Below are 16,041 nucleotides of genomic sequence, written 5' to 3'. Positions count from 1 at the left end.
AGTAAAGATACAAAGCTCTTTTGAGACCTTGTTTAGGATAAAATAAACTTGATGTAGTGATTGGCATATGAGACTGTCAGCAAACGTATCAGAAGCCTACTAAATTTTTAAGGAAATCTATTGTCAAAGAAACCCAGAGCCTAACCCCCCCCAAAACAGACCTTGTGACTCTTGAATGTATCTTAAAACAACCCTTGGTCAGGAGACCGACAGCAAAAATTTTCCAGTTCCCAAGATGCTCTAGCCATTGGAATGTGGACAGAAGTGATGTTTGCTGCTTCCAAGACTGGCCCATAAAACTCTCCCATGCACGGACCTCCATTCTCTTTTCCTTTCCTTGCTGACTTAGAGGTTCGATGCTGTATGTCGTGGTGGCACCAGATAACACCCATCTCAAACGTGGCCAAGGGGAAAAGTAGACAAGGCAGAACTGAATCCCAGAGAACAATGATTGAGAATTGTTCCCAGAGACCACAAGCTGCTAGTGCTCTACAGCATCCTCTTATTTCTTCTCCTTCCTGAAATGGCTGAATTAATTGTGCAGACCTTGGCAATTAGGTTGAGGTCTTATGTCAGAGTTCTGGTCAATGTAATAAAGCATGAAGTGAGGGAAGCCATTCATAAAACCAGCCCCTAAAAATCTCCCATCCTCAGAAGTTAATGTTGGAGATGGCAGCATCGCAAGATGGCAGGGTTCTGGGTTCCTGCCAAACTCCATGGAATACAGCCCCTCCTTTCAACCCCCTCCCCACAACCATTCTGGACCATGACCTAAGCAAACAATAACTTTTATTTCCTTAAGCAATGGACCTCTTGGGGTTGTTACAGCAGTTATCTTACCCTTACTAATAATACTACGATCTCCCTCTGGCTCCCTCTTATACAACATTTGTGATTACTTCTAGGACCACTTGAATAATCCATGATATTCTCCCCATTTCAAGATTCTCAATTTACTCACCTCTGCCAGGTTCCTTTTGCATTTGTCAAGTTTCACAGGGTTGAGAGGATTAGAACGTGACTATCTTTAGGAGCTATTGCTCAGCCTACCACATGCACATACTTAAGTGATATCTTTACCTCCTGAGATGTTTTTCCTTTTTCCTGAAATACATCTTTTAAAACTTAATTTATTGTCGATCTCTTATTGGTAAACTTCCTCATTTGTATCTGTAAATGTTACTTTTTAAAACCTCATTTGTGGGTTTTTCTCAGAACACAACAGGTCGACCATTATTCTCAACATTTTGAAGATGTTTTTCCACTGGCTTCTAGTTTCCATTGTTGCTGTTTGGGAATCTGTTATTTTAAGTATCATTTCTTTGTATTAAAGGGACAAATGGTATTTTGTGGTTTGTGGGCCATGTGGTTTCTGTGGTCTCTGGTGCAACTACTCAGCCCTGCCAGCGTAAGCCAAGCAGCCCTAGGCGATCTAGTCAGTGAGTGGGGAGGGCCGTGTTCTGACATTATAGTTACAGAAAGGTTGCCAGCCCCTGCTTAGCAGTGATTTCCCTTTGCCTTTTAAGATCTTTGCTTTTGGTGTTTTGCGGTTTTACTGTATGTTTAGGGGTGGATTTCCCTTTATCTGTTTATGCTTCCAGAATCTGTGAGTATCGTCTTTGTATAAAGTCAATTCAGGAAAAAGTATTAGCCATTATCTTTCGAAATGTTTCCTTATATTCTTTCTGGGACTCTTGTTTTGCTACACCTTGTCATTCTATCCTTCATGATCATTAAGTCTCTTCTTAGATCTGTTTACTCTGTCCTTTGTGGTTTTTGATTTGGGGAATTCTAGTTCTCATTTTTAAAAATTGCCTTGAATTTGTTCTTTCCAGATAGTATCTTCTTGTGTGCTTTATGATTGTTAATTGTTCAAACATTTCCAACAATTTGTAATCTGAATATAACAGTTCTATTTATATTCCTTAGGTGTCCAATTCTGTTGTTTTTTCTTCTGTTCTTACTGATTGTAGTTTTACTTCTTGGTGATCAATGTGTCTAGATACTTTTAATGTTAATTTTTTCGTGTTAATGTTTTTACTCCACACAGATAATATAAATCCTACAACAGAGTGTAGCATAGATGAGGGATTTTATTTCTCACAGATTGTTACTTTTTCTTTCCATTCAAGGTCCAAAGTTAATTTTTTGCTGCTTTCCTTGGGCGAAATGATGTTTTACAGGCCCTCTGTTTAAAATATTTAACAGCTCTTTTTAACAGTGAAGGAGCTGTATTTGCTGCTCTCTTGCGTAAGGCTCCTGGCCACAGTTCTCATGGATCACCAGGGCATTAGCATCTACTTTTCACACTAGTATTCTTTCCTTGGTTTGTAATGTGCTACACCCCTGTCTTTGGCCACTGTTTTAGTTTGCTAGTGCTACCATGACAAAATACCATAGGCTGGGTGGCTTAAACAAGACACTTATTTTCTTACAGTGCTGGAGGCTGCAAGTCCAAGATCAAGGTGTTGCCAGTCCATCTTTTCCCGAGGCCTCTCCTTGGCTTGCAGATAGCTTCCTGTTTCACATGGTCTTTCCTGTGTGCAAGCAGCCCTGGTGTGTCCCTTTCCGTCCTATCTCCTTTTCTTATAAAGACACCAGTCAGACTGGATCAAGGCCCACCTTAGTAACGTCACTGGAGCTTAATTATCTCTTTAAAGTCTCTGTCTCCTGTACAGTCACATTCTGAGCTACTGGGGGTTAGGGCTTCAACATAGGAATCTGGGGAGTTCACAATTCAGTCCATGACAGTTATAGTACGTGAAGTTTTTGGGTACCTTTCATGTATCATTTCTCTGCTTTTTAGTCTCCTATGTCACTAGAAGTACTCTATGCTAATTTTAAAGTGTTTCAAACAGTTACTGAAAAGTATTCAAGACCCTATTCCAAATTATGACTGAAAGCCCATTAATAACATTCTAAGATTTTTTTATCTTTTTTTTTCCTCCCTGGGATATAAGAGGTTATTGAAGATTTCAGAGAAATCTATTTCTGGGAAGGGGAATCCATTTACAGGTATCACATTCAAGTAAATACTAATTTTGACACTTTTGCTGCTGAAAGAAGCATAAGCAAATGGATAAAAAGCTTTTGAAGTCAGATCTGTGTATGAATGCTGCCATACTGGCTTTACCTTTTATTACTGTGCTGCTTTCAACAAGTTATTTAACCTTTCTGAACATCAAAGAAAGATAATTCCACTCTTTCTTTAGATTGTCCAAAGGGTTAAATGACAGTGCTATTGAAAGCAATAGTTCTACATACAATTTGGCAGGCTTAAGAAATATTGGGAAGTATGTTTTTAAAAACACAGTTTTTGTATCTGTTCAGCAGAAGACTCCATGTGTCTATGGTGGGATTTAGGAGTTTATAATCCTCCAAAGCTTCCACAAGTGATTCTGAAAGTGATCCACAAGTGATTCTGGTAGCCAAATACAAAGTAAATTTTGGATTCCTCTCACTCTGGTCCTACACAGTCCTGCTCATTGATTTTGAATGGTACGGAAGTTACGGAAGAAGAGGTTTCTAAATTTAGTAAAGGTAATTTGACATGTCTTGAAAGACACATGCAAAGTTTTTAAAAAGGTGATTAACTTAAAAGTGGTGAGTTTATATACAATTCTCGATGTAAGAAAAATGTACAGCAGTTTACAACATATATGCAAGAAGAAAACAGAAATATACGCTAAAGGATAAAACGTAGGGAAAAAATCTCACCCGGGAGAAGAATGGACGCAGAAGGCATACTAAGTAATAGAATGAAGACAATAAGCAAGTGAAAGTAAATAAAAAATTTTTTAATAAAAAAGTTTAAAAAATCATACAAGTAATAACATTATTTTGTGGTAGCAAATGGTACCACAAAAGAGTGAAAATTCCTCCATTCCCATCTGGTATCTTCTGAAACCTCTTATATACACATACAAACCTACCTTCAAAAATATACACATAGGATAATATTGTTTTGCAACTTGTTTTTCGTGTGTGTCTGTCTGAAAAGTACATCATGGCCCCCTTATGGTTCAGTGTACACAAATCCTACTCATATTTAATAGCTGGATGTCACTCCCATTCAGTGACGTGGATATATTGTAATCTATTTTACCAGTCCTTTTACTGATAGGTGGTTAGGTTGACGTCCTTGTTTTGCTATTACAGACAATGCTGAAATGAATATTCTTTCATATGTAAATACCTTTCATATATAAAATGGAATTATAGATATAAAATATATGTATTTACTAGCATTTATGCAAGTATTTCTGTAGGTTTAATTCCTGAGGAAAAGAGAATGCCCAACCCTTCCACCATTTTATGTAACTTTATTTCCGACAATTTTACTTGTTAACCAAGAAATGACTTCAGTTTTGAAATATGCTGAATACATTCAGTTTCTATATCTATACCTATATATATCTATATATCTATACTGTTCACGTGTACTCAAGATAATATGTGTTCACATGTATATTCAATATAATATATTCAATATGTAGACATTCCATATAATATAGAGCACACACTGTATATTAGCACTTGGTGAACTTTAGGACTGAAAGGATTTCTTGTCCTGCTTGCCTGGAAAGTACTGTAGTCCCATGTAGACCTTCCATCTTCATCGTTTTCAAAATTTCTTCTAAAATGAAAATTATAGCAAAAGGTAAAATCCAATTAAATCATTTGGTGAAGTGTGTATAATCACTAAACAATTTAATAAATGATAAACATAGAGTGTACAAACTGTTCATCTGAGTAAACAACGAATACCAAGTTAAGTTTCTACTAACATGAACTTGGGTGTCAGACGGGAGCACTTTGTATTTTCAAGGTGTTGCTGAGAATTCTAATCAGATAGAATGGCCTGCTTTGTAGTGGTAGCCCACTCTGGACTCAATAGAAACATCAATTATACTTACTTATTATTACAGCAGGTAATTAGTTTTTTAGTTGCTTGGCTGCAACCTCTGATTTATATCCTCCTTTTTGGATAAAAGTATCAGTGAAGGTATGGGCAAATTGTACAGTAACACTGCACAGTGGTAGTAAATATAAAGTAGCTCATTTCAGGAGTACTGAAAAAGGCAAAACCTTTCTTTTTATAAACAACACTAAAATGACTGAACTAAGAAAATGGAGTTGCAAAAAAAAACACCCCAAACCTAGTAATCATGATGTGATTTTGAGGGGCTGGGGATAATATACAGTGTAAGATAAAAATCAAACTGAGGTATATAGAAAAAGAGAAGACAGACTATGGTCAATTTAGTTACAAAGGAATCTGAAAACTAAGATACAACAGTCTATACCATGAGATAGCTTTCATGATAAAACTTCAGATGGACTAAAGAGGATATAGCAGAATTGTCAAGGGCATGAGATGGAGAAAAAAATTCACAATATTGAGGGTGAGGTGCTGGAAGAAGAAATTGTAGATTTTGCATTTGAATATTAGTTTATGAATTGGGGAAACTGCCCCCCCAAGACAATACTTTACAAAAAACCCAAATCTAAAAAAATCCCTCTCTTTCAACATGTGTTGTCTATATTAGTCGTCAGTGATTATATTCATAACATCCCAGGTTACTTTATAAATTACGATCTTTGACATTATTAACTTCTGATTTTAGCAAAGTAAGTGATTAAAAGATAAACTGGCCTGTATTACCTGGATTGTTTTCTTTAATGGTAACTAAATAGAATAACCCTCTTTGTGAGAGGAGATCCGGAACCAGTGGGAAGAATCTGTCCATGACCTCACGACCTTTTCTGCCACCAGCCCAAGCTGCCTCAATTCCGTGACTTCCTACCTGTGACCAGTAAGAAAGAATGTTTTGACTCAAGTTACGTTCATTGACAAGTAACGTTCACCATAACATTCACCAAACAAGTATGTATTTTTTATTACTGCTGTCCAGGAGGCAGTGAAATTTCATCTGAGCCGCACCGTTTCTTGGCTTGTGATCTTGTGTAACTTTATCTTTGTGAATTAACTCCCTCCCTTATCTGTAAAATTAGAAAAAACAATAGTTTCCAACTATCTGTAAAATTAGAAAAATGATAAAAAATTACTTTGTCCACTGTTAGAAAAAAGTGAGGAAATATAGTTCTAAAACAGTGCCCTATACATATTATTAAGGGCTTAATAATAGTTACTATTAATACAATGCATATATTGAGAGACAGGTAATTCTTAACATAGAACAACTGGAAGAAAATAGCTTGTATTGTAAGAGATTTACTTTGCAGAAACAAAGTTTCAAAACGTACCACTGCACCTGGATGTCTCTAGATTACTTAAAGTATGAAACACATAGACCATTTTTAGGAACCCATTTATCACATTTTTTCCGATAACAATCTAATTATTTTGTAGACACAAACCCCTGAGAGTATACAGTATTAAAAAATCTTTAGATCCTTACCATTGTATATTGTTTTCAAAACTAAAGAATATTTTGAAGAAATCACTCAAAAATAACTAACCCTAACACAAGTATTTTCTTTATTTCCTTCAATGGTTTTTGTCCGTACTTTAAATTATTTATATACAATCATGACTTCTTATGATTTACATACAATCATAAATTCTGCTTTTATTCATTTAACGTGGTATTTGCTTCCTTATACTTATAACCATATAAATTTTACAAATAAGAGAAATGTTTATAGACTAGCTTTAAAAAAAACTGCACTTTTCCCTTTTAGTGCTTTGCTAGTGAGCTCCTCCCCCATGTACATACATACACACACACACACATTTTTCTTTTTCATGTTTTACAAAGATAGGATTATATTGTACTTTCCTACCTATATTTTGCTTTTCTCACACAATACTTTATGGAAATCTCTTCATCTAGCATAGTTCTAATTTGCTCTTTTAATAACTATAATATTTTTTGGTGGAAAATTATCAAATCTTATTTAGCTACTGATGGGCATTCAATGTGTCATTTGCTTAAATTTTTGTATCTATTTTAGTATATGTACTGCCGAAGTGAGCACAATTTTTGTATCTATTTAAGTTATTCCTATACTTATCATAGGTTTCTCAATACAACTTTCCACAAAATGAGTCATATTAGGAAATGTATCAGTTCCTGTTTTTGTCAAGACTTTCCTCTAGCAGACTTCCCATTTCTGGCATTCTTATAATTCCTTCTTTCTCTGGGGTACTTGTCTTCCTCTTCCTTGGTTTACTCCCCCATTCTCTGGATGTTTCATCAGGGAAAGTGGTCTGTGGAGAGAGCGTATGGCAATGGCAGCTTTTGAAAGCCTGTCTCGCATTCTGCTCCAGTATGGACCAGGACCCGTGTGCTGGACCCTGTTTACACGCCGCCCCAGTGAGGCTCAGCCAGAGATGCCCTTCCAGGAAGATGGGCTGGCACCAGCCACATTCTCACAGGCCACAGAAAGGAGGTTTCTACCCTCGTGAGGGAGGGGTCGTGTTGGTTGACTGCTGTGTCAGCTCCTGACCCTTCGTAGGTCACAAGCACAAACCACGAGCACCTAACCTGTTTCTGGATATTCTCGTGAGTACAAACACAACTCTATGTACAAACTCCTACTATGTTTTGCGCTTCCTGCATCTATCCTCTGAGTCTCTTCTTTTACCTTCATGATTTCCTTCTGATTTTCTTCATGCCCTATGCACTAAAATATTTCTTTGCATTTGGTTTTCAGACCACTGATTCAAGTCTTGACAGAGACCACATTCTCTTTTCATTCATTTCCTTAGGTTTTACTTTGTAAAACATGTTTTTAAGCTCCAGGAAATCTCTGTTGTGCTGCAGTTGGACCCTGCTCTACAGCTAATTACTCGGCTCACAGGAATTGTGATACTCACTGTCCCTGTTGGGACAGGGACAGAGCCCAGGCCGCCCACACTCAGTCATCTCCGGAGCCTTGGCCCCGGTAAGGCTCAGGAGACGCAGGCACAGAGCTTAGTACCCAGCATATGGGAGAAGGGAAGCCCACCCGTGTCCCCATGTCCCCAGAGACTCCTCTTCACCCACTAGTCTTCCCAGTAGTTTGTAGAACTGATAGGCCATGATTTACTTAACTGTTTCTCTTCTGTTGCATATATAGGTTCATATTATATGCCACCTTCAATAAAGAAGCAATAAACAATTTTGTGAATTCCAATATTCTATTGTTCAATGATTTCCTTAAATCAGATCTCAAGTACTGAGATTTGGACTGCAACATTTTTTATCATTCTTGAGACTTATTCCCATGGTGCTTGTAGAGAGTTGTATTAAGTTTCATTTCCCTCAACTGCTGTTCACATTATGACAATGACTTTCCTTCTCATATGAGTTCACGAGTCAGCAGAGTTCTTAGCTGCTTAACAGCCATTAGTAGCAACAGCAGCTAAATAGGCCTGCCCCATCTTGGGTAGACAGGAATACAATGCTTATCAGCCTTGCCAGAGAATGATCAACGAAGAATAAAATACGTACAATTCAAAGGAAAGTTAGCCTTAGTCCATTATTAAAATGTCTGCCTTGACCATTCTCTCTTTAAATTGGAAAATGGTTCATATGCTTTACCTCTTTAATACGAGATTTTAAAAATCATACACTTCAAGGTGAATCTTTCCCCCACCTGAAATGGGAATTCGTTCCCCACCCCCACTCCTGATAAAACCCATGAAAGGAGGGAACCTGAGACTTTCAGAAAGAATTCCTTTGTCAATTTAAGGTCTATGGTTGATTAAAAATATTTTGTTTTGCAAATTTGTCATTTATAATGCAGGATACAAGTGCACGCGCACGGATTTAAATACCATGGCCTGATTTGGATGGGATTTTTAAGGATAGATTTGGGTCAGCTTGGATTTCCATTTTAGGTTCCTTTCCTACATCTACCAGTAGTACCCAATCACAATTCGGAGTAAAATCAGAGCAATTTGTTTTAATCAGCAGCTTACTGATGTGTCATACGATGAAATTCATTTGACTTCAGAAAGAAAACAGAAAATATTAACAAGTTTAGTTCTATGTACCTCTTCAGGTGGAGTCACCACATAGGGGGGATTAAACACCAGCAGATCGACTTTTTCCTTCAATCTTGGCAGCAAGCCTTTGACCTAAATGTTCAACCACAGTCAGACTTTTAAGCCAGAATACACATTCAATCAATCTTTAAAAATATCTCTCATGTTTTTAGAAAAAAAAATGTGTTAAAAGGCCACACTAATAAACGGAAATAGAGATAAATATTCTTACTTTTCATGCAGATAAAGATATGAATTTACCTAAAAATATACTATCAGAATGAAAATAAAATGCTCAGGAAAGTCTCCTCTCTCCAACAGCTCATATGTTTATACTCTGGTTTCACTTGTAGAAGATAAAATAAGGAGGCCAGCTCTCATTTTGTAGCACATGTTCTACACAAATCTGTGTACAACTTTAAAGCTACAGCCTCTAACTTAAACATTTATTTTCTTTAACCAAGAGAAATGTTTCATGAGATGACAGAAAACATCAGAAGATGGATTTTTTAAAATTTCTATTTAACTATTTGCAAATTGTATTGACTGAAAACAATGAGATATCAAAGAAAGAATTGGAAATACTGAGAGGAGACACTGAAAACATCAGGGTTTTTTTTTTTTGTCATTTTATAAATCTTTAAACTGAGTACAATTTTCTATTGAACAAGAAGAAAAATGTCTTAAAGTATATTTAGGGTAAAATGCCATTTAAAGTATTCCTTTGATTGAGTTAAATAACTAAATATTTTAAAAATCATGTTTGATTATTATCCTATACCTTCACAAGCACTATAAAGTGAAAATACTGTGTCAGGATGAGTTCTCACCTTAAAGCTATTTCCTTCAGTTACCTCTTGATACTGACTCTTACCCATGAATTTTGAGCCTGTATCTTGAGATGGAATATTGACATATCTCAAGGCAGTGTCCAAAACTATTAACATTTTCATAATTCTTCACCATCTGCACAGTTACATACCATTATTTGCTGGATATTTTTCTTTAAATGGACCTTTATTTGCTAAATGAATTTGCTTTAAAGGGAGACTTACTATGGAAAATCACTATTACATTCTGGACTACAAGAATAAATGCAATATAAATGAAAAAAGGATACTGTTACAGTTACTGTTGCCAATCTAAGAGTGACCCAGACCCGTTTTCTCTTTGTCAAAAGGGCGTTTCTAAGCTTATAAAAGATGTTAAAGAATAACACCAAGTAGACCTCATTGATGCAATCGGACTGGCCAAAACAAAATTAAAGAGGGAATAGCTTTCACATTACGTGATTAAAAGTTATTTAATACTCAGCCATAGCATCTAAGTATTGGGCATATCGTGGAGCCACTTACAAATATTGTGAAACTGCCTTTGAATTTCCATTTTACCTAGTTTTCTAAAAAGCAATTCCATTTTTATTATCTTCAGAAGCCTGCTAACTATGCAGATCAAAGAGAACACAGGAGTACTACTTCTGAAGAGATGTTTACAAAGGTAAATCTTCTTTCTCTACTCATTTAAAAAGAGAAAAGATAACCATTTGGGGGAGAAGTAATTCAGATGTATATAAGTAGAAAGGTGACTAGGTAATCTGCTAGTAACGACATTGGAAAGTAAGGAAATATATTTGAGGGGAAAAAAAAAAAAGCTTTGTTTTCAATCGTAAAGATACTAAGTTTCTCAAATTATAAAAAGAAATCCAAAATGTAATTTTGCAGAAATCTTGACAGCAAACTAGAAAATAATTTGCTTTGTAACTTTGTGATGGCCCTGAGGTACTATATACTGTATAATCACTGTGGCATTGGATTTTAAATACAGAAAAAAATTGACGTTAAAACAAATAGAAAATTTTGGAGTTATAAAGAAAATGGATTTAAAGAAGAAAGTCACAGTGGACTGGATATAAAGCCTGATTACAGGCATCCCTCACCCGAATATGAATCGTCCATACTCAGCGTTTGGATCGTCTCAGAGCACTGGAACATGTCCAGGAACTGAGAAGTAAGCACAACAGGCCTCTGACAAGAAAGTTTAAAATCCACACAGCAAAACGCATATACTTGACTCATATGAGAGGCACTTATTCAGTCCCTTAACTCTTAGTTTAAATACAAATCTAAATTAATTGTTTGTTATTCTAGCACACAGCACATGAAAAGAGAGAGAGGAAGTGCTATCAACAGGTTAGGGGAATTATGACACCACAGACACCATAGAGCAAGTGACAAGATAGACAAAGAGAAAATAAAAGCTCCAAAGCACTGCAGGCTATGGCTGCTTTTTCTCTGCCCTAAATCAATAGAATCATGGCCAATTTTTACTATGAAAGAACTGATTCTGGCATGAACGACACCATGGACCTCTAGATTCATATGGTCTCGCCTTAAATTCTGGATTTTTCATTTAACTATATGTCTTTCAAAAACGTACCTTACGTAAGCTTCCACCTCTGTTAAAAAATTCTGAATTTCTTCTATCTCTAAAGTTTTATGGTTCTATCAAAAACAGTGAATACTAATTACAGCTATATTAAAGAAACCAGTTAAAAAATTTAAACAGCAAAATCACCGAATTGGTCTCATGTCAGTCACTTGAATACCTTTCTTGATAATCTAGTTTTTAACAGTAGTAGCAACTTCTAGTAATATGTAAAGAATTTCTTACATCTTTGGCCTAATTTCTTTTAAGCTGCAAAACCATTTGTGAATTTAATAAAGCAGAAAAGCTAAACAAAAACATTTATCAGTGTTAGACTACAGGTCAAGAAATGCTGAAGACATTTTATATGCAACTGAAAAATGTATGATATATAACTTAAAATAAAATGACGATTCTGTAGTTGTCATTTGTTGCTGTCACCAGCCTAGGGCCCACTCCCCATTTCTTCTGATTACTTCTCCTTCACTTTTTCATTGGGGAAGCTCTACCTCTTTCATTCTCAATCCAAGTGGTTTGGAGAAGGTTTCATCCAACCCAGGGGTTGGGGGGACCATGGCACAGGCCTAAGGCAATCTCTTCCACATTCCAACCCCCATTGGCCAAAGTGGGAGACTGAGAGACATAGGCACGTTACCCAAATTGATCCAAACTATACACATTCTGGGGCTTCTGCTAGATTAACTGAGTAGAAAGTTTCTTTCCATGGGGTGGGGGGTGGGGGGCTGCTGAGGAATAAGATACAGACATGCAAGTATCTTGTTACCAGGAAAGGAAAGACGGCCTAGGAATAGAGCCACTAGAGAGAAATTCAGACCTAAGAAAAAGATGCCTGTAACATCATTTGAGTTCCTAGAGCCAGCTGTGCCTAAAGCCACCCACTCTTTATTTAAGCCAGTTTGAACTGGATTCTCTGTCACTTCTGACAGAAAGATGTCTGATCTATACAAGCCAATAGACATTCCCTGTGAATTGTAAACAAGAAGGATTACATCAGTCAAGAATTTACTTTATAAATTATGGGGTATACTGTTTAGTGGGTTAAAAGTTAATTAACCACTCGAGTTTCTTTGACCTAAATCATTTTGACCTTATTTGAAAAGGAAATTAATTATTATTGGGCAAAGATTCATGACTCACCAAATCTGTAACTATGGGTTGAATGTGAACTTTGTTACAACGTGCTGTCTCCAGGGTACAAGCAGCTGCCTTAGGGTTGATGTCAGTGCAGCTATAAACAGAAAAGAAAGAAGAGACAAATCTGTTACTGAAAAATTCAAGGAATGTTCCATTCCTTTTACATAAAGCAGATTTAGAAAAAAAAAATTAAATGTTTTAATGGCAAATAAAAAAAGATCTGTTATATTGATGAAAAGGACTGTTGTTATATGATGTGCAAGAGTAGAATACATATAACTGCACACACATCTGAAAGAATTTATTAAATTATGAATCTAATGAAGGAATACTATGCAGCCATCAACAATGAAATTTAAAAGGAATCTTTGAAAGGAAAATATTCATGATACTATTAAATGAAAAACAGGAAATGAAAAATAAAACTGAAGGCAACTAGTTGGATCATGTGGGGTAAAATTTATAGGTGATTTTTATCTTTATAATTTCTATATTCCCAAATTTTCTAAAAATTAATTTTAATAACTTTCAATTTTTTCTGATAAACTATTTACATAAAATAATTCAAACTTAGAGATTGACCTAAAATTCTTATGCTGCTTCTATAATTACATAGTCTTGAGTCCTTACTATACTTCGACACTATCAGATACATAATATCTACTTACAAAAATGATTTCATTCAAGCAATACTTATAGTACTTGTATCTCTGGAAGAGGTAGATGCATTTGATATTCTTACACGTACATGTACAAAGCTTGAGGACCTATCATAGAGGCCAGGAATGCAGATACCACTCCAGACCCTGAACCTACTTCAAGGCATATTTCCACTCTAAAAAAAAACAAAACAAAATAATATTAGTACAGTAGGATTAAAATACACATCACGGAAAATAACTCTCATGCTATTTGTAATCTATATTTCTCCAGCATTATCACTCACCTATCAATCACCTGCAATCTATGGAAATATAAATGTATAAATAAGCTAATGTCTCACTACTTTATGTTCATTTAATATTGCATTCATTCAAAATTGTTAAAATTTGGGGTAATTTAAGTCCATAAAATAGTAATATAATAGATGGCTTTCAATTAATTTCTACAAAACATTACATAAAAACTATGGAATGATGTTAATTTAGGGTTGGAAATTTCAATATGAAAGCCATCAGCCTTTTCCACAAAGAGATCCTAGTTTAGTATCTCTTAAAATGATAGGGTTAGTATTATTACAATACTTATTTACGAAAGACATTTCTCTGTCATTTAAAAGTATATAACAATAACCCATCATTATATGTGAGGGAAAGAAAGTTCCCCCATTCTATGGATAATAGATTTAGAGCATCAAAGAAATTTCATATTTGTACAGCTACGTATGCACTGAATTTGGAAAATACTGAAGTATTTGATCTCAGAATATTAGTAATTTTAAGAATGCTACTGAATATATTCTTCATTCTACTGTATTTTTGTCCTTCAATTAATTTCCTTGCTTATAATCTTACATCAAAAGCACCAATTATCCCCATTACAAAGTTTGATGGGATTTAGGGGTTTCTTAACACCTAACTCCCCAAACTATCCAACAACAAACTATTTGGGTTTCTAACTTTTGGGACCAGTTCACACATCTGACAAGCTTTTATTATGCTGTTCAAAGGCCTGCTGAATCTTTACCAGGTGGCTTCTACTTGAAAATAACTTATCATAGTCTCAAAAATAATTAAAATTCCTAGACCAGAAATATCCCAAACTTGATAACAAAAGCAGCTCCTTTTACAGCATACTTTGCAATGCAATTTGTGCTTGTAAATCGTTCTGGGATATCTTGACAATAAAAGACAAATAAAACAGTGCTGTCCCATTCTATATTCCAGTAAATCCAAAGGTTCCATCATTTACAATGAAAAACTAGTAAGAGTTGGGACATTTTATACATGGAAAAATCTGAGCGAGTTTAAAAGGGATAAAAACACACAAGATAGATCTTTGGCGTCCGACAGCTTTTTTTTTTCATCCTGAGAAAATCCGTTTCAAGTCTTGATCTTTAAGTACATCTAATTACCCAAATTCCTTTCATCAAAAAAAAATTACAATGTAGGTATTCATTCTTTTCATGTTATTAAAATTTATAGCAAGCATTCCAACAAATCAATTTTATTATTTGTAGGGTGCTAGGGAAAATTGTCTAGGCTACTTGCTGCATCTATTTAAATTTTTTACAATTAAATGAAAAACTCGGTTCTGCTGTCGCATTAGCCCCATTTCAAGTGCCCAGTGTCCATTTGTGGCTCATGGCTGTTGCTACAGACTCGAGTAAGGGGCTACTCAGTGGCTTTAAAAATACTTCCCCATTCCAGTATCTTACAACCTCACTTCATTTTTGCGCCCTGCCGTTGCTAGAGGGTGCTTTTGTGCACTGAGTAAGTTAAATAACGTCACAATGCTTTTAATATTTCTTGATTATATTAATACGCAATATTTCTGAAATATTTTTGTTTTAAAATGTATTATATTGCTGCTCTTAGAAGTATGTGCACCCTGCCATGACAAGGAGGTATGAAGCTCCTGAGACCAAAACAATACTTCGGAAAAAGCAGATAGAGCCCTGGCACACTCATTACGCGTGTCTACAGGAAAATCCTCAGTGACGGCAATCTCCTGTCAATCTTTGCTAAGTGGGCTGACACCGCCTCCTCTCCGGGCGGAACGCGACAGTCCTTTCCTAGACCCTGCAGCCGCCGCCTCTCCAGGACGCTCAAGCCTTCCCCCGCGGGGACGCTCGCCCTCCTCGCACCCCTTGAGCTCGGCCATCGCCGCCTCGAGAGCGTCCAGAAGCAGGAACGTATCCTCCGCAGGCTCGTACACGTCGCTGAAGGCGCCATGGCCCACGTGCCCGTACAGTGGCGTGGGGATGCTGGGCGCCGCCATTTTTCTTGTCTCCATCCCACGCACATGCGTCAACACCGCGCATGCGCAAGTGTTCGGACGCTCGCCTGGCAGTAGGGGCGGGGCGCCCGGGGGAGAGTGGCCTCCGGCCTGCTGGCTTCTAACGGTTTGTCAGTTGATGCTCCTTGAATTTCTAAGTCAACACCTGTATAAGCTGTTACAGGACTGACATTTGCTTTCTTCTTTAGACTATTTAAATTCAGTTTGTGGGTCAGTACCTGACAGAATGCGTCAATTGTTTTTGACTAAGGGGAATGTTTATGGTACAGTTTTCTTCTGTTCCTACTTTAAACGAATTGAAAAAATATATAATGGTTACTAAATTGTACTTTTTATTTATTTTTTACACCATTAAACGTCATACTTTGAGGTTTAAGATTAAATTTTTTTTCTCATTTTTTTAGTTTAGTATATTACAAAAAAATTGCCTTGTTTATTTTTTTCTTTTAACAATTTTTTTTTTTTTGCGATAAAAACACTTAACATGGGCTCTATCCTCTTAACAAATA

The 16,041-nt window shown here is 36.2% G+C and overlaps 1 protein-coding gene across 4 annotated transcripts; it reads right to left on the bottom strand.

Annotated features, from left to right (window-relative positions):
* Positions 1–2,150: 2,150 nt before the first annotated feature.
* On the bottom strand, positions 2,151–15,555 carry HEMK2 (HemK methyltransferase 2, ETF1 glutamine and histone H4 lysine). Of its 4 annotated transcripts, none has more exons than XR_013995057.1 (7): positions 15,381–15,536; positions 13,323–13,409; positions 12,578–12,668; positions 9,005–9,088; positions 5,906–7,234; positions 5,666–5,807; positions 3,778–4,636 (listed from the first exon to the last, which is right to left on the bottom strand). XR_013995057.1 is itself a non-coding variant. In XM_081075679.1 (6 exons), the coding sequence occupies exons 1-6, from the start codon at positions 15,527–15,529 to the stop codon at positions 4,530–4,532; spliced, it is 660 nt and encodes a 219-aa protein (XP_080931805.1). In that variant the 5' UTR covers positions 15,530–15,555; the 3' UTR covers positions 2,151–4,529. The 4 variants fall into 4 exon arrangements, 2 of the variants coding, with proteins under 2 accessions (XP_080931805.1, XP_080931806.1); XR_013995058.1 differs by having other exon boundaries at positions 5,906–6,003; XM_081075679.1 differs by lacking the exon at positions 5,906–7,234 and having other exon boundaries at positions 2,151–4,636; positions 15,381–15,555.
* Positions 15,556–16,041: the final 486 nt, after the last annotated feature.

This window comes from Rhinolophus hipposideros, assembly GCF_964194185.1.
Source record: "Rhinolophus hipposideros genome assembly, chromosome: 2".
Classification (NCBI taxonomy): domain Eukaryota; kingdom Metazoa; phylum Chordata; class Mammalia; order Chiroptera; family Rhinolophidae; genus Rhinolophus; species Rhinolophus hipposideros.
Note: the sequence above shows the minus strand (reverse complement) of the source record. Positions and strands in the feature narration are given on the sequence as shown.

Coding starts and splice junctions, on each gene's coding strand:
- HEMK2 (XM_081075679.1), bottom strand. CDS start 15,529: ATGGAGACAAGAAAAATGGCGGCGCCCAGCATCCCCACGCCACTGTAC. Junction 12,669..13,322: donor GGTCCTCAAGCTTTGTACAT/GTACGTGTAAGA, acceptor TTCTGTTTATAG/CTGCACTGACATCAACCCTA. Junction 4,637..5,665: donor CATTAAAGAAAACAATCCAG/GTAATACAGGCC, acceptor TTTTCATTTTAG/AAGAAATTTTGAAAACGATG.